Here is an 18,936-nt window from a genome sequence, read left to right on the forward strand (position 1 = left end):
GTTTTCTCGCCTTCCGCTATCAAAAGGGCATCAACGAGGACTTCCCTGGTGGTCCCGTGGTTAAGACTCCATGCTTCCACTGCAGGGGGAACTAGTTCCATCCCTGGTTGGGGAACTGAGATCCTGCATGCCGTGAGGTATGGCCAAAAAAAAAAAAAAAAATGAGAGGAGGGGCATCAACGAAGAGGCTAGTGACCAGGTGGTCTGATAACTCCAGCTCCGTTCCTGAGGAAGTGGTGGGCCAGGGAGGGGGGTAGGGATGGGAAGGGGAGAGCGAGTTCTGCCTCTGAGAAGCCACCATGGGGAGGGGCTGGACTGATGCCCCGGGTGTCAGGATGAACCCAGCCCCAGTCGTGAGAGACGTGCCAGGGAGGTGAGGGTGGGCTCAACGCCAGAACTTTCCCCCAGATTGCTGTCCAGAGCGGAGCCAGCTGCTTGTGGCATTCCCTCGCAGGGGTAGTGTGCAGGCCGAGGCTTGGGGCCCCGCTGTCGGGTGTCGGGGGGCGTGGATGTGGACATGGGGCTGGATGACCAGCCAGGCCTTCTTTTCAAAGATCCTGCAATGATAGCAGCAGCCAAGCTGAGCACTCGCCGTGTGCGTATATCACTCTGAGAAGAAGGCGTAGTTATTATCCTTATTTTACAGATGAGAAAACTGAGATCCTGGACAGTTAAGCGACTTGCCCAAATTCACGCAGCTGGGAAACAGCCAGGCTGGCACTGAACCCATCCGTTTGTCTGCAGAGCCTGCATTCTTATCTGAGATCCAGCTGGCTTCTAGCTGCCTGGGGATTTGTGGTCCTAAAAGGATTAGGATACTAGGAGCCCCTGATGAGCAGGCCGATGGGGGATAGCATCCTTATTTCCAGAGGCTTTGATCTTTTCTTTCAAGGCTCCAACTGGCAGTCATGAGATCTGCAGACTTTTCCCTTCTTGGGAGGCAGATTAGGAGACTCGCCTCATCCACTTAAACTAAGTGGCCACAGCCCCTAAAGACATGGAAATCTAAAAGCAGCTCTGCCGGGCACTCCCCAGAAATTACAGACTCGTGCTTTGAAGAGACTGTCCCTAATTAAAGGAGGGTGCCACCAAGAGGGCTGTGACCTGAACAACCACTGCTCTCCTCCACACAGCACAGCGCTTGAGGGTCCATTTTTCCTTTTCAGAGTCTGCAGGGTTGAAAGGACCTAGATCCCAAGACTTCCAAATCCCAGTTTTCAAACTTCAAATTGTATAATTGTGAAACGTTTTGTTCAAAAAGCTTGATTTGTGGAATGCCACCGTCAAGCATTAGGCATGTGATGATCTTAAGTCCCACCATAGCCACCTGAGGTGGGTACATTATGATCCCCATTTTACATATGTGGAAACTGACTTGCACAAAAGAATCAGTTACTCGCCCAAGGTCATGCAGTTATTAAGTGGTGGAGGTGGAATTTGAATCCAGATCTGCTCAAGTCCAGATCGTGGCTGAATACCTCTGGGCTCGGTAGGCAAAACCATACGTTGAGCTGCTTTGGTTTGGCATCTGGGACTGTCCCCCGGTGCCCTGTGGAGCCCTTGGGGAACCTGGCCAGCACCAGACAGCAGTTTGAAAAACTGGAAACAAGTCCAGTGTCCATCAACAGTTGAATGAATAACACTTTGTGGTATGGCCATGCAATGGAATACTACTCAGTGATAGGAAGTGAGTATCTAATCACCGATACCTCAGTAACATGGGTGAATTTCAAAGTCACTGTGCTGAGCGGAAAAAGCCAGACAAAAATGAGTACATTCTGTATGATTGTTATTTAAATAAAAGTCTAGGAACTGCAAACTAATTGACAGTAGCAGAAAGCAGATGGTGGTTGCTTGAGGGGGGAGGGAGGGGTGGAAGGATTTCCCAGGGGCCTGAGGGGACTTTCCCAGGTGATAAATGTCATCACTCTGTTGATTGTGGTTATGGTTTACATGAGCGTGTATGTGTATCTTTAAAAATTACATATAGGCTTAAATTGTGTACAGTTTATTGAATGAAATTATACCTCATTAAAGCTGTTAAAAACAAAAACACTTAAAAGTCAAAAACTTGTCCTTAACAGGAGGCAGGGACAGGAGATGACTTGTTCAAGCTCACTCAGAGCAGACGGGCTCCCTCTGCAGCCCCCCCGGTCACGGGCGATGGACCCTCTCCCGAGTTCATGGGGGCTGTGAGGCTTCTCTCCAGCCCTGGGAATGTCAGCACTGGACACGGTAAGGCTTTGGCCACAGGGTGGGGTGGTCGACAGAGGCCAAGGAGCCGGGAACAGTGAGCCCCAGGGGGGGCTCCAGGCTGCTGTACTCACACCAGGGACCTTTGACAAAAACATAACCCTGCTGAAAGGATCAGACCAGGTGATCTCCGCCTCTGTGAGATTAACTCAACAGATGCCCCCTGCACACCTACCACGTTTCTGGGTCTGTCCTGGTCCGCTAGCTTACAGGGACCAGATGAAGATGAATGACGTGAACGCAAGGGCAGGACACACAATAACTGCCCCCCAGATGGCAGCCATTACACACCCATCAAATATCCCCTCAGTGCCTGTTCTGTGCGCTGAGGGAATAGATACGTGGCCTGATCCTTGAGGACAGGAAAGACACGTGGACGAAAAGCTTTGCCTCAGCCCCGAAGCTAGTGGGATAAATGCTGTGAGGGCCAAGAGGAGAAATAAATTACTTCCAGTTGTGGAGAGGTTTCATGCAGGCTGTGGTATGCAAGGGAAGAAAAGGAATTTGTACATGGCGACAGGCGGGGCTGGGGAGGCAGGCAGAGATCATGCCATTTCGGGGCAGCATAAACAAACGCAAGGCACCTGGGAGACACAGGAGGCGCGGTGGCTGCAGGGGGCGCTGGAAAAGCTGGGGTCAGGTGCTGGGGAGAGCACCTGGGTGACAGGTGGACACATCTGCTCCCCCCTGCCACACCCTGCTGTGTGGTCTCATTTGCTCCAGCTGCTTGGGGCCTTGGCCTCAGCTGGAAACCTGGATTCCAGTGGGGGGTGGGGGGTAAGAGAAGAGTTAAAGGAAAGGAACTCCTCCAATGACCACTCGGCCCAAGACACCAGTGTCTTTACCCTTGGGCATTCCCAGTGGGCTAGACAGCCTGAACCAGGTCTCCTGGGAAGCTGTGAAAATGGAAAAACTCAAGTTTGTGCTCCCAGCGCCCACAGAAACTGTCTTCAGTGTCTCCGTGGATGGTCAGAGCCAAAGAACACTGCCATCTTGTGGCCAAGGACCCTAGATACCATGAGGGCAGGGAGAGTCCCTGTGCCCCCAAGGGACCACAAAGGCAGAAATGGCCGGGACTTGTTTTAATACTCTCATAATGGGACCCAAATTACGCTAGCATACAGCTCAGAGGTGGCAAAGTTTCCAACTCCTACGTAAGGCCCCTGAGGTACAGATATGGTACGTTGTGCAGGTGAGAAAACTGCCTCTGGGAGAGATGACTGGTCCAAGGTCACAGGTCGCCAAAGGCAGAGCTGGGTCTCATCCCAGGTCCAGCAGCGCTGGTCCCCAGTCACTGCCCAGTAGATGGTCAAAGCAGTGATTCTCAGTGTGTGGTCCCCAAGACCTTTCAGAAGGAACACAAGGTCAAAACTATTCACACAAGATGCCTTTTTCTCTTTTTCTTACAATCATGCAGTGAAGTTTCCAGAATCTAAGCGCTGTGCAATGACCTCATCTCGCCCTGATGGCTAATGGGATATATGCTTGCGTATTCTTGTGTTTCAGAAATTCCTGTTTTAATTTCTGTTATGGCATAACCCACATGACCATAAGCTCTTTGAGATACTCAGTAATTTTTAAGAGTGTAAAAGGGTCCTGGGATGAAACAGTTTGATAGCTGCTGGCTTAAAGAAATATTTTTTAAAAATAAGTAAAGTTGTACAAACTAAAACATTTCCCTTTGTTTTGATATAATTGCATCAACTCTGTAAGGCACTAACTTTTAGGCTGACTGGAATTCTAATTGCCATTTCTACAGATCTTTGATTAATTAAATACACACAAAAATGTATGTGGATAGAGAATGTTCACTGAGTGATTACTAACTGACAAGCACTATCTAAGCGACTTACATGAGTCCCCTCATTTAATCCCTACAACCACCACTTGCAGGAGATGCTGTTACATTTTATGCTTGCGGACACCAAGAGGTTACGTGGCCCAGCTGGGAGGTATGGAGCTTGGACTCTATCCCAGGCAGTCTGTCTTCGCTGCCTCTTCTCATTATTCTAACTGCCGTACAATTTTACCTCCCTTAAATGCGATTCACTTGACAGACAAAAGTTTTTCACAATACAGAGTCTAAGAAAGTAGTGAAAAGAAAGAGGATCACCCACCTGATCCAACACCTTCACTTATAGATGAGGAAAAGTGAGGCTCAGAGAGGGGAAGTGACCTGCAAAAGCTCACACAGCAAAGACTCAGAATCCATCGGACCTCTTTCGCCCAGTTGGGAGCTCTTAGAACTCCAACCCAAGCAAGCACTGCAGTTATCTCCTTCAGAGCAACATGTGAGCAGCACAGCACAGCACGTAAGCAAGTGACATCAAGACCAGGCAAGAGACAATATCTCCAGCAAAATCGACTTGACTTTATTGCAAGGAAGCTATAGAAGAGCAGGGCAAGTGAGGGTCTCCGCAGGAACTACCATCGCTGAGCAGGATTGTCAGGTCCTAGATCTGTCTGGAAGGCAGGAGCTGGCTCAGCATCCTGGAAGAGAAGAGAAGTTAGGTGGAACACAGGCGCCATCTGCTGGGCACGTGGAGACATTACAAAAGCAGTAAAGGTTCACTAAGAGGCAGTTGTACCGGGTGAGGTGGGAAACCCAGGTGCTGGAGCAGCATGTCCAGCCCTGCATGCTGCTTCTACCAAGACTGCCTCTTGGCAGTCTTGACCAGAACCCATTGATCTTGCTAAGCCGGTCACCGCCGAGGCCCTCTTCTGGGGAACTCCCAGGGCTGCTGGGGCACCTTCCCTGTCCTGTTTCAACTTATACCAGGAGGGCAACAAAAGAAATCACGAGCAAACAAATCTGCCGAGCGCCAGACGATCAAGGAAACTTCAGAACAATAAACATTCTATCTCTGGTTCCTGAACCTGGCTTCAAATCCGTCACTGGGCAGCCTCTTAAAACAGACTCAGAGACAGATGCTGCCTGGTGTGTGGGGTAAAAGCTTACCTGGTCAGTGATTCTCACCCAGTGCCATGCATATGAACCTCCAGGAGCCTTTTCATACTACACATGGTTACTGACAGATGTGCAGATGAAATTATATGATGCCTGAATTTGCTGTGAATATGGGGGTGGAGAGAGCGGGCCGTGGATGAAATGATGGCAATGACTTGATGATCGTTGGATCTGGGTGATGGGTACGTGGAGATTCATTTTACTACCCTACTTGCATAGGTTCGACACTTCCTATAATAAAAAAGCTAAAATTAATTAATTAAAACTACTATGAGAACTATCCAGCCATAGAAAGGAATGAAGTACTGATACATGCTAAGCTTGGGTGAATCCTGAAAACATTATGCTAAGTGAAAGAAGCCAGACGCAAAAGGTCACATAACGTATGATTCCTTTTATATGGAAATATCCAGGGCAGGTGAGTCCAGGGGGCAGAAAGCGGATTGGTGGTTGCCAGGGGATGGAGAGAGGAGGCAGTGGGGACAGCCTAAATGGGTACAGGGAGTTTTTCTAGGGTGATGAAAAGTTTTGAAACTAGAGAGAGGTGGTGGATGTACAACATTGTGAATACACTAAAGGCCAATGAATGGTACACTTTAAAATGGTTAATTGCATGTCATGTGAATTTCATCTCAATAAAAAAAAAGAGCCTACTATGAGAAAAATACACATTAAGCTACACATGGTTTACAACAGGTAGGTATTGCTTTTTTAGTCAAACAAAATTCACATGCTCAGGTCGGGAGTTTCCAATTCGAAGTGTCTATACTGGGGCTCCCCCACGTGTGTAGCCAGCTGAGGAAGTTTTTTTTCTCGTCCCTCCCTCCATCCCTCCTTGTCACAGAGACTTTTATAAACACAGTCTTACACGGAGGCCCAATATAAAACGGGGCTACTTGGGATACATGGAGGGGCCTAGGGTCCCACCCACCCACCCTGCCCCCAAAACCCTAGGGATGCAGGAACCATGTGATGAACACTGGTATGGTAGAAACGTTACCCTCCCTTTAAGGATCATCCTTCATATTCAGAGGGATTTCACAGTAACCTCCACAAGGCAGGAAAGCAGGGCAGAGGTTATAGCCCCATTTTACAGGAGGGAGGACTAAGTCTCAGGAATGAAAGAGAAGTGTCCACTGTCAGAATGTGAAATGAGGGCAGAGCTAAAAACTAGACTCCTAGAATACTGATTATTCATCCTGGGCTCATTCCTGAACATGGTTCCTCCATGGGCAGGAAGGGGATGACGAAGACAGACACCTCTGACATCTCATGATTTGCACGTGATGTCACCAGATACACAGGACACTGCCACGGCTCAGATTCCAACGCACACCTTTAGGAAGGAGGCTGCAGCCGAAGGTCACTGCCATGGCCCAGCAGTCAGTTGTAGCTGGATGCCTGATTCTCAGCCTGCGCCTGGCACTCACCTGTGTGGGGCTTTGGTCAAGTCACTTCCCCTCTCCAGGCCTCATTTTCCTTAATTACAGTGAGAGCACTGACCGACATCAGGGATGTGGCGATTGTTGTAATACACGCATGAAGGGCATGAAAGGCACTACGGGGCCAGTGACTGCTAGGAGGGCTGTGCTGTGAAGGATTCTGAGACTGTGGCTGGGCACGGAGGGAAGGAATGCTGGATGGATGACTGAAGTCTGCCCTGGTTCCGCAGTGAAGGGTGCTGGCAGTGTCACTAGCCTCCTTTCTGGATTACGTAAAATCAAAGGGAACATCCAGCTTAAACACGCTGCTGTTTTTTGTTTGTTTGTGTTGTTTTTCACCTTTAACAGCTTTATTGGGGGTGTAACTGACATGCTATACGTAGACATATTTTAAGTGCACGATGTGATGATCTGTGACTTATCAATTGAATACACCCACATACCCTCACCACACTCAAGATAACGAACATTTCCAACCCCAAAGTCTCCTCCTGCCTCTCCTCGCCACCCCACGTCATCAAGCAATCACGGATCTGCTTTGGTCGCTATAGGTTCATTTGCATTTTTTAGAACTTTATGTAAATGATATCATACAGTATGAGATTCATTGCAGTTGTTGCATGGACAATAGTATTCAATTCTATGGCTATACCACAATTTGTTTATCTATTCATCTAGTGATGGACATCGGGTTGTTTCCAGCTTTTGGCTATTACAAGTAAAGCTGCTCTCAGTATTTACAAGTCTTCATATGGACAGTGCTTTCCATTTCTCTTGGGTAAATACCTGGCAAAGGAATGGCTGGGTCATATGGTAGGTTTTAAGAAACTACCAGATTGACCACAGTATTGTCTTTGCACCAGTCTGGGCAGAGGGCATGCTCGGGAAGCTGAGAACAGTTCCAAGTGGGGACAGAGGCCAAGGTGAACTAACTCACCTGGTCAGTGCACTGGACCACAAGGCTCAGGGCATAGGTGTCACCTCTGACGGGACCGTTAAGTTATCAAAGCAAAAGACACACTGCTCAGGGCCATATGCTTAAACTTAAACCCTGCTGATCATGAAATGTACCCTGAAGTCATAGAGGGGACCCTGGGAGACATCACGAAGTGCTCCGTCTACTCACAGGGGGCTGGAAGGAGTCCCTGAGCTTGTGATTTGCATCCGGTGGAGACATATTTTGTTGCAGTGTCGGGGCCTCACCCACCTGCCCACTTTGGTCCATCCTGCAGGCTGGGGGCCCAGGCCCTCGCTACTTGGGGCCGAGGTAGGAAACGGCCTTTCCTGTTTTCCCCAGGGTCTCCAGCAGAGTGTCCACGCTGTGCTCAGAGTCGACGCAGACCTTCTTGTTGGGCAGGTCAATGTCAAACTGAACTCCTGCAGGAAGGGGGGTGAGGGGGGACAGAGACGTTCCCAGTCAGGCTCCTGAATTATTGACCACCACCCTTCCCTTCTCCTCTAGACCAAGGATTGGCACACTTCTCCTGAAAAGGGCCAGAGAGCACATGTTTTAGGAACTGTGGGCTGCATAGTCTTCTGTATATTGTTTTTACAACCCTGTAAAAATGTAAAAACCATTGTCAGCTGTGCAAAAACAGGCTGTGGGCTGGATTGGGCCCAGGGGCTGTAGTTTGCCTATCCCTGCTCTAGATGGGGGCTTTAAAAATTTTTTTTTCTTAATTGCAGAAGTAATACGGACACACTTTTTTTCTTTTTTGGCCACGCCACGCGGCATGTGGGATCTTAATTTCCCTACCAGGGATTGAACCCGTGCCCCCCCTGCAGTGGAAGTGCAGAGTCTTAACCACTGCACTGCCAGGGAAGTCCCCAGACACACCATTTAAAAAGAAAAAAGGCAAGCATTTCTGAATAAAATTTGAAACTGTAAGGCCCCTACTATTTCCTACCTCTAAGGATCACTGAACAATAGGGCCCCTATCCAGTGTTTCTCCCTGATGGACAAATGAAAAGTAATTCCCCAAAGTGGCATCATACTCTGTAAACAGGTCTTGCTATAGGTCACTTTCCAATGTCCAGGATATCTTGCCATCTCAGTGCATACAGACTTACTTCATTCTTTTTTAACAGCTACACCATATCCCATAGTGTGGATGTACCATCCATCTACTCAGTCCCCCTCTGAAGGACACTGAGGTTGCCTCCAATCTCTCACTATGATCACAACAATGTAAACATACTTGAACGTATCTTATAAAACTTGTGGAAATATTTCTGTACCACGAATTCACAGAATGGAAATTGTGGGGCAACAGACTGGCAAACTTTTTATTTTTTTCATTAGCAATTCATGATGTATTTCGTTGAACATTAAGACTCCTATGCACAGGGACCCATAAGTCCTGACAACTGCTTTCTAGAATCCGAACCACTCTGATTAAAAAAAAAAGCCCTGGTGTGTTTAAAATTCAGATTGTTGGGCCCCATTCCAACATTCTGATTATGACCAGAATGGTTTGGTCTGAGATGAGGAAGCCAGGTGGAAGAACCTTAGACTGAGGAAGTAAGTTCCAAAGAACCACTTCTATCCTACCACTGACCCATCTTTCCAACGTGACTCAGCAAAATGTGGTAAAGATCATGCGTTTTCCCCCCTTGAGTCCCATGGAACAGTTAAGGGCACATTCTCCCACTCATTTATAAATTCAGAGCATACAATGGCAATAGGCTTTTCAACGATATGTCCATTATCAACAGGTAGCATTCTCACTTTCAAAGTGAGAAGCCTCAAATTAGGTAACCCGCCAAGGCCTTATTCTAAGTGTTGGTGCCATGTCTTCCATACTCTGAGGGGAGCTGGCAAAGGAGCCCAGGTCTTCATTCCCTAACTCCTAGAACCCGTTAGGTGGGTTTCGGTACAGGTAGGGAGGTAGAAGTGCCAAAGAACCTACACTCACACCAGACGAGGAAAGCATTTGTTATCCTTTAATGCAGCGGTCCCCAACCTTTTTGGCACCAGGGGCCAGTTTTATGCAAGACAGTTTTTCAGGCGATGGGGAGGGCGATGGGGAGCAGTGATGGGGAGCGACGATGGGGAGGGAGATGGGGAGGGGCGATGAGGAGGGAGATGGGGAGGGCAATGGGGAGGGGCGATGGGGAGGGCAATGGGGAGGGGCGATGGGGAGGGCGATGGGGAGGGGCGATGGGGAGAGCAATGAGGAGCGGCAGATGAAGCTTCGCACACTCACCCGCTGCTCACCTCCTGTTCGCTGGGCTGGGCTGGGGAGGGCATGGTGTCGGGGACCCCTGATTTAATGAATCTCCCACCATGTAGCTTCAAGCTGCCAGGACACAAGCCCCACCCGCACCCTTCATCTTCTCCTCAGCTCTTCTGCTGAAGAATTTGGACTTTCCGATGAGAGGCTGCTTTGGGAGCTTCCCCTCCCCCAGAACTTTGCAGTAACCCAATCGCACCACATCAGTGACAGGAGCAGCTCCAGTCTTGTTCTTGGCAGCATTTACCCGTGTCTGCTCGCTGACCAAGGTCCACAGTTTATCAAGGTTGACGGCTGGGCAGAAGCTCTAGTTCCTCATTAAGGGGTAACGCCTAATACCAACTTTCCCAAAGTATCCTGCGTGATATTTGTCAAAGTTGATCCTGTGGTGATGCATGCCACCAGCATTACCGTGGCCTCCCGGGTGCTTCCAGTGTTTGATGATGCAGCCGTGGCCATGGCTCAGGTGGCCCCTAAGTTTCCGGGTCTTCCTTAGTCCAGATGGCATGTTGGCGGCCGAGATAAAAGAGGAGGGCCTCTGCAAAGTCTCGCGGGCTATTGAGCACAGGGGCCTAGCACACTTTAAATATTCATAGGTTTTGCAAAACTGCCCTCCTAAAGGGCTGTGCCCATCTGAAGCCCCTCGGTGGCATAGGGGAATAGGTACAAAGGGGTCTTCTTGAAACAACAGAGGGAGAATCCCAGGCCTGGCTTCACCACTGACTGGCTGGGTCCTGCCTATCACAGGCCTCAGGTTCCCCATCGGTACATGAAGGAGTTGGGGTCAGCCAGCCCCTGTGGGCTCTCCCGTTCAAGTATGCCACTGCTCTGTGATTCCTCAGGCCCAGCACTGCTCATCTGTGGCCCCGACTAGCTCAGAAAACCCTTCTGACCCTTCTTAAGCGGCCACCCCAAGTGGGGACAGTAGTGAAAGAGGGGGAGATGCCTGCCCAAGCTCAAAGGCAGATCCTCAGGCGCCAGTGAAGGGGCCTGAAAAAGCACACGGCACGGGATTTCGTCCTAACCTCTGACTCTGTACCTAGTGGATACCGGGGAGAGGGCAATGCATCCTGGCTGCACTCTGGGTTTTGTCTTTTGGTTCAGAAGTGTCTCCCTCCTCCTTGGAGCCAATATTCTGGTGGCATCACAGAGCTGGAAGACACTCTGGCATCATCTGACCCAGTGGATTTCAAGCTGTGTTTCTGGTAGCCCAGGTCCCTGGACAGGTGTCCTGGAGCCAGCAAGAGTGAAAGCAGGCCCTCCCTCACTTCATGCAGAGCTGGTGCTTGCATAGAAGGGGTTGTGAGCAGAGTTATACTGTTAAAGCATCCACAGCAAAGCTGAGAGGCTGACTTTCCCATACCGTAGCTGGGGAAAGCCAGGCCCCGGGAGAGGAGGCCAAGGTCACGTGGCAAGTCAGCAGCCAGGTTCTTTTCACTGTTTCAGATTCTTTTACAGTTCAGATTCCAGTTTACAGTCTAGAAACCAGCCATGGACTCACTGTGGGACACTGGGCAAGTCACTTCCCCTCCTGGGGCCTGGTGTCAACATCCCCATTCCACAGATGGAAAGTACAGCTCAGAGGACGGTGTTAAGTGCTGACGAGATGACATCCACATGAAAGCCCGTTGAAAACTGGGTGTTACTATTATCCAGGGTGAAAAGACTGACTGCCCCAGCACTACCACAACTCTGACCACAGCTCGTCATGACTTCATGGAGCCCCAGGACCAGACCCCAGCCCTCTCTGGGCCTCCGTTTCCCCAGATGAGAATTGAGGGGACTGGAGGAGATTAATGGTTTTCTAAATACACCCAGAAGAGGTGCTTTAGGAGTTCTGCACAGGACTGATCCAAAGTTTATTTCTTAAAATGTTACAGCTTCTAAAAATCTTAATAGAAAATGACACTCAAGTGTGTCACATAACAAAAGTTATCACACTGGAGATGAATGTGATTACCAACATACTAAGTAGTACTGCCAGGGCTCCACGTGGCCAAATCCCAGCTCTGCCACTACTGGCTGTGTGATCCCAACAGGTTACTTAACCTCTCTGAACTTCAGTTCCCTCCTGCTTGAAACGGAGATGGTCAAAGCAGCTACCTGAAATGGTCAGGGTGAGGATTAAATGATGTGATCCACGGAAGCCACGAAGCAGAGTACTTGGCATATGCTAAGTACGCAATATGTTTTGGTGTTACTGTTAGCAGCTTAAACTCAAGTTTCTCCCGTTCCATGCCTACATGTATTTAATATAAGTGTATCTGTCTCCCCACCCCCATCCGAGGGCCACACACTCACCTCCCAGCTTGTTGAGGACCCGAGTGACTGCATTAGAGCAGCCTTCACAGGTCATGTCCACGGAGAACTCGTGCTTCTGAAACAAAGGAGACCATGAGCCAAGTCCATAAGCCAAGTCCCCGCTAGCACGCAGGCCCACTCGGGAGCCAAGACGCAGGGCAGAGAAAAAGGCAAGATCCGGCTTTCATCACACTCCCCAGGAGCCTGAGGGAGCCCCGCTCTCTGAGCCCCACTCTCTTAAACGTACAGTAACTAAGGGTTTCTATATCTCACAGGTGGTTGCGTTAAAGGACAGGATCCCTCGAAACCCTTTAGCGGCGTCTGGGACACGCGAGAAGAATCACCTGGGAAGGTAGTTTAAGATGTTGGTTTCTAGTCTCATCTTCAAAGCCCTGATTCTTCAGCTATGGGGTTGTCTCAGGATCACTAATAACTCTAATGTGGGTGGGCCCCATGCTCTGAACAGTGCTGATCTGGTGGTCTTAATTATGCATTAAAAGCTCACTCTCTGCATTAGACTCACCTGGGAGCTTACAAAAACTATAGGTTCCAAGGGGAGAAAGCGGGAGGTGGCGAGCGTGGGATGAATTGGGAGATTGGGATTGACGTATGTACACTAATATGTATAAAATGGATAACCAATAAGAACCTGCTGTATAAAAACAAACAAACAAACAAAAACTATAGGCTCTGGTCAGCAAGCCAGAGGGCTGAGGCATGTATTACGGTCAATAAGCTTCCCTGGTGACTCTGAAATATGGAGACCACTGCTGCCATCCAAGTGCTTCAGAGGCAGCACCTGAATCCTGGGAAGGGAGAGGATTTGCCTGGGCTCCCAGTGAGCTGAATCTGGGCCAGTAAGGGAACCCAGGCTCCTGGACTCTGCATGAGGGCTCAACATCCTACAGTCTCCAGGATATCTAACAAACCAAGGGCCTGAAGGCAAGCTCCCAGAAGATGAGGCTTTGCTCCGTTCACTGCTGCATCCCCAATACTTGGAACAGTGAGCGCCTGGCACAGAGCAGGGGCTTAACACATTTTGTTGGGTGAATGGATGTTTGACACAGCTGGCTGAACAACCCTGGGTCCTTCCTTTGCTTTCAAACAAAGGTTACTTATACCAATACTTCCCTTATTTTAAATCTCTGGAAATGAGACCTGGCTTCAGATCCCAGCTCTGGCACTTAGTAGCTGTGTGGCCATGAGTAAGTTACTTAACTCCTTTGTGCCTTGGTTTCTATATCTGCAAAATAGGGATGAAAGTCCCTCTCCAGGCTGGTGAATGGGATGAACACAAGATTTTAAGTGTGGTAGCCAGCATGCAAGATGGCCCAGTGATCTCTGCTTCCTGGTATTTATGCCCTTGAGTCGTCCTATTCCACAATGTCTCAGGGTTGGCCTGTGTGTCCGGTAGAATATGGCTGAAGTGACGTTAGGTGACCTTGGAGGCTAACACAGAAAAGACATTGTGTTTTCTGCCTTACTCTTTCTGGGATCCTTCACTCTGGAGGAAGCTGGCTGCCATGTCCTAAGGACCCTCTGGCAGCCCTATGGAGAGGTGCACATGGTGAAGAGCTGAGCCCTCCAGCCAACAGCCGTGTGAGGGAGCCAACTTGGAAGCAGATCCTCCTTCAGAGGACCACAGCCCTAGACAACATCTTCACTGCAGCTTCCATGAGAGACCCTGAGCCAGAAATACCAGCTAATCTGCTTCCAGATTCCTGACTCTCAGAAACTATAAGTTAATAAATATTTGTTGACTCAAACCACTAAGTTTTGGGGGTAATTACTCAGAAGTAATAGTTAATTCATATGTTAGGTAAAGAGACTGGAGCCTAGTAGTAGGTTCCACTGGGGTAAAAAGTTGGCTATTGGGGGAATTCCCTGGCGGTCCAGTGGTTAGGACTCTGTGCTGTCACTGCTGAGAGCCGAGGCTCAGTCTCTGGCCACGGAACTAAAATGCCACAAACCACTCGGCACGGTGAAAAAAATTCTTGAAAAAGTTAGCTATCAGATTATTAGTATTACTTTGTTCCACTTCCGTTTTTTCTATCCCTTTAAAAAACTATGGCTACGTTTTCCATGGAGCTTTTCAAATCTCTTACCTCAATTGGAATTCTGGGCACAGCACTGTGTCTTGCTGGAAGACCTCAGGCAAAATCCCTGCCCTTAGGGGCCCCAGTCCACTTATCTATACCAAAAGGGCATTAGCCAATTCAGTTTCCTCAGCCTCCGTGCACAGAAGAATCACAGGGGTGCCTGGTGACTGGGCAGCTCTGCAGGCAGCTGCCTCAGTGAGCTCTGTAGCTCTGGGTGGGCCCTGTGACTCTCCGTTTTTAACCCACTGAGGAGAAACAGAGGAGTGAGACCACACACCTGAGAAACATTGGTCTAAATGGCTTCTCAGGCTCTTTCCAGGTCTCAAGCCACCTTTGGGTCTGGGTTATCATCATGCTGTACAGGGGAAACTGAGGCCAAGAGTGAAGCAGTTTGGTTTCTCGGTGCTGAATTACATAAGCATCATTACAAACATCATGACACAACCAGGAGACCACTATTTTATGGAGGCCAAATCTGCCAAACCTGCCTTAAAGAAAATGGTGAGTCTTTCGTTTTTTCTAAACACCTCTGATCCCTTCAGCTCATTGTGTGACTGTTCAGCAACCACCACAGCAAATTCTGGAAATAAGGATTTCTAGGGAGGATTCCATCATCTTGTTTTTAATGGGTGGTTCTCAGAAGAAAGCATCACCCAGGAGCTTGCCAGACTGCAGACTCTCAGGTCCCACCCCAGGCCTCCTGAATGAGAATCCTTTTTTTTCTTTTCTTTTTTTCCAGAATCTTCATTTTTAACAAGACACCCAGCACATTCCTGCCCACATTATAGTTTGAGATGCTGCTCTAGCACACAAACTGGCAAACTACAGCTTGCCTGCCACCTGGTTTTATAAAGTTTTACTGGAACACAGCTAAGCTCATTCATCTACTTTCACACTAGAATGGCAGAGTTGAGGAGTTGTAACAGACCACATGGCTCATGGAGCCTTAGGTATTCACTATCTCGCCCTTTAAGAAAAAGTTTGCTGGGCTTCCCTGGTGGCGCAGTGGTTGAGAGTCTGCCTGCCGATGCAGGGGACACGGGTTCGTGCCCCGGTCCGGGAAGATCCCACATGCCGCGGAGCGGCTGGGCCCGTGAGCCATGGCCGCTGAGCCTGCGCGTCCGGAGCCTGTGCTCCGCAGTGGGAGAGGCCACAGCAGTGAGAGGCCCGCGTACCGCAAAAAAAAAAAAGAAAAAGTTTGCTGACTCCTGCTCTAGAATAACTGGTAATCAAGATTCATCAGTGGTTGGTACCTGTACATCCATCCAAAGCTTTAACGGGTTTGTAAGACCAATATAAAACCCAAATCTAATGAGTGCCCACTATGTGAAATGCTCTTTATATAGTATCTCAGTCCTTACCCAGCCTGGAAAGGGAGCTAGTCACCGTACTACATGTAGGAGAAAACTTGAGGTTCCAGGGGTTAACTAAGCCACCCACAGTCCTGTGGTGGGTATGCGTTGAGGATGGGATGTGAACCCAGGCTTTTCTGGTTCCAGGGACACCTTGCTGGCTCTGGACCAGCAAATGGGGCTGCCACCCCCCACAATGATGACTCTTAGCAGGAGACCTGAGATGGGGACACCTTGTGAAGGAACCCAAGTTTTTGCTGCCCGAGGACTTGAAGTCAACAGATCTCTAAAGCTTTCTGTTGTTGGCTACAGACAGCGGGTCTCCTTCCCTCCTGCACCATACAGAGGTCAGAAGCCAGCAGACGGCTTCCGTTGCGCAATCATTACAATTCAGTCCTCTCCTCCTCCACCTCTGAGTTGCTAAAGTAAATATGGGGTTGTGGAAAGTCTCCTTCCTGCGCAGAGTAATCCTGTCTTTACAGAGAATCCCAAGGCCGGCCCCACCAGCGAATGCTTGACTTTGCACAGTCCCAGCCCCTCAGAGCCTCTGCCCTGTCACCTACAAAACGGATCCTGTAACGTAGAGGAAAAAGCCTAGTCATCTGTGCAATGCTTTAACAGAATCTCAGAACTGGAAGGGTGGGAATGGAATGGGGCCATACTATCCAGACCCCTCCCAGAGACGAAATGCTTTCTCATATATCCGGGGCGTTCAGTTTTTGAAGACCCTGATGATTGGGAATTTACTATTATTAGAGTGCCTACTGTGTGCCAGGCACTGTGCATGCATGTCCTCGTTTAATCGTCACAACAACACCATGAGGTAGGCATTATTATTATCCCTTTTTTTTTTTTTTTTTTTTGTGGTACGCGGGCCTCTCACTGTTGTGGCCTCTCCCGCTGCGGAGCACAGGCTCCGGACGCGCAGGCTCAGCGGCCATGGCTCACGGGCCCAGCCGCTCCGCGGCATGTGGGATCCTCCCAGACCGGGGCACGAACCCATGTCCCCTGCATCGGCAGGCAGACTCCCAACCACTGCGCCACCAGGGAAGCCCCTATTATCCCTTCTTGACAGATGAGGTTAGGTCACTCACTCAGAGTGACACAGCTAGTGAATAGCAGGGCCTAGACCTACCCAAGCCTAAACTTTTAGCCACTGTGGTCCTTGTTAACATAGGGTTGAAACCTGCCTGCCTATAGTTCTACCAATTTGTCCTAGGTCTACATAAGACCTACCATTTCTTCGGGACTATGTCAGTGGCTGAGCTACATATTTTACTGGGATTTTTCCAGTTACTACTAACAACAGCCCTGTGAGGTCAGTTTTTACCCCCATTTTACACTGAAATCAAGGCACAAAGAGGTAAAACAGCTTGCCTGAGGTCACGCAGCTGGCAAGGGGGGTGGGGTAGGGCACAGATTTTTCAAAGAGGTTTCTGAGATTCCAAGTGTTTTGTGCGAGAAACCTCTCAGGTGACACGTCAATCCCTTTCCAGTTTTGGTGTGAGTCTCCTTCAGCTGTTCATCTCGTGGTATACGGCCAAGTGCCCTCTTCATTTGGATCATCCACTCTGGTGGGTCTTTTGTTCGTCAAAATTCCCAGAAGTGAACATAGAATAGAGCCATCCTCAAGCTGGCCTTTCCCTCACTGCCATCCCCCACAAAAGGTTGGCAGCCTCCGCCATCCCAGTCCCAGAGTGATTAATGCTGTCCTCTGACATTGCCACAGGCAGATTTGCTCAGCTGGGAGGGCTGATTCTCTCAGGTTCTTTGTCCATACTTTGTGTTGTCTGAGGATTTGTCTCAAGGTACCTGGCAAGACCCAAGGGAAATGACACCTGAGATGTTTGTGGCCTGGCCCAGGAGGGCTCTGGCTCACCTGTCAGCTCCCCAAAGCTAGGCCGCTAGGACACAGGGCATCTGTGGGACACCTCTGTGTACCAACTTGGAGCAAGGCCAGAAAACCAGGCACCCTGGGGGAAAGTGCTAAACACCACCACTCCAGCCAGTAGCCCTGGGATGCAACTGGGATCAGAGCTTCCTCCCAAGCCGGTATGACTACTTTTGTTGGACACGTATCATGTGGTGAGGTCAGGAGAGACTGGGCCCCTGAAGATAAGGGGCTTAATCCTGGCTGCACCCATCTCCCAACACCACCTTGAATAAATTAGTGGGATTTTAATGTTTGTTTGTTTTTATCTGCAAAAGGCCTTAATCTTTTACCTACATAATGAGGCTATGAGTCTTATCATGTATACTGGATGGTAAGACTGAGTGAGCGGTTCATCCCTCCCCAGACTCTGCCACTGAGCAACTGGCGACTTTGGGCAGGTCCCTGAACCTCTCTGTAGCTCACGGGTTCAGGTTCATAAAGTGACCTGTAGAAAAGAAAAGCACTGTCTCCATTCAGTGTGGCCCAGCGCTGACCTGAAACTCAGACACAGTGGGCAGAGGAAGGGAAGACAAACACGGATCTCCAAACTCCTGTCCTGTCCGGGAGGTAACAGTCACCCCAAGCCCCTCTTTCAGGCCAGCTCCGCGGTAAGGGGCATCCACGTGGGAGACGCAGGGACTAGCCATCCCAGTTCCGGATCGCCACCGACTCCCTGTGTGACCTCCAGCGACTCTCTGCCCCTCGCTGGGTCTCAGTTTCCTCGTCTTTGCAGGGAAGCTTTAGGCTTGTAATCGCTTGAAGGCCTTGCAGCTTCGATGTTCTGAAGCCTGACTGCCAGATAAAACTCCCTTGGGATCCAATTTTCGGGAGGGTCAAAGAAGCTGGGGGCTGGGTGGGGAGGGGTGAGAAGAGGGGCGACAGCTCCGGGCGCGGCCTGAGCCCTTCAAGAGGGACCTCTGGCCAACAGGCGGTGCAGCCGAAGCACAAGCCGGAGGCCGCGGGTCTGCGCGGGGCGGGGACGGCGCGACAACTTACCGGCATGACTGAGGAGCTGGCTGCAGGAACTAACGCGAGGGCGCTGCTTCCCCCGGCTCTGAGAGCGGACGCCAGTGCGCTTCCGGGTGTGCACGCGGGCGAGAGCCGCCCTCTGGCCCAGGCCCCGCCCACTCCGGTCCCGCGGGCTGGCAGCTGCCTGAAGACCGTAGGCCTCCCCGCCTCCTTCCGGCCGGGACGGGGGCCACTGGAGCCCCGCCACGACTACGCTAGGCGGTGGGCGGGATGTTAGGCGAGCCTGCCTTGCTTGTTAGCCATTTTTAGAACTCCTGCTCTGCGTCAGGCTTGTATTAGGAGGCTGGGAATACTGGGGCCCCCGCGCTGTGAACAGGACAAACTCC

The 18,936-nt window shown here is 50.0% G+C and overlaps 1 protein-coding gene and 1 pseudogene across 1 annotated transcript; both read right to left on the reverse strand.

Annotated features, from left to right (window-relative positions):
- Positions 1 to 1,992: 1,992 nt before the first annotated feature.
- ATOX1 (antioxidant 1 copper chaperone) lies at positions 1,993 to 18,707 on the reverse strand. Its single transcript, XM_060144066.1, has 5 exons — positions 18,578 to 18,707; positions 12,198 to 12,273; positions 7,871 to 8,040; positions 4,371 to 4,743; positions 1,993 to 3,598 (listed from the first exon to the last, which is right to left on the reverse strand). The coding sequence occupies exons 1-3, from the start codon at positions 18,581 to 18,583 to the stop codon at positions 7,916 to 7,918; spliced, it is 207 nt and encodes a 68-aa protein (XP_060000049.1). The 5' UTR covers positions 18,584 to 18,707; the 3' UTR covers positions 1,993 to 3,598; positions 4,371 to 4,743; positions 7,871 to 7,915.
- Positions 9,821 to 18,640, reverse strand: LOC132517238 (large ribosomal subunit protein uL15-like; annotated as a pseudogene).
- Positions 18,708 to 18,936: the final 229 nt, after the last annotated feature.

This window comes from Lagenorhynchus albirostris, chromosome 3 (assembly GCF_949774975.1).
Source record: "Lagenorhynchus albirostris chromosome 3, mLagAlb1.1, whole genome shotgun sequence".
NCBI classification, from domain to species: Eukaryota; Metazoa; Chordata; class Mammalia; order Artiodactyla; family Delphinidae; genus Lagenorhynchus; species Lagenorhynchus albirostris.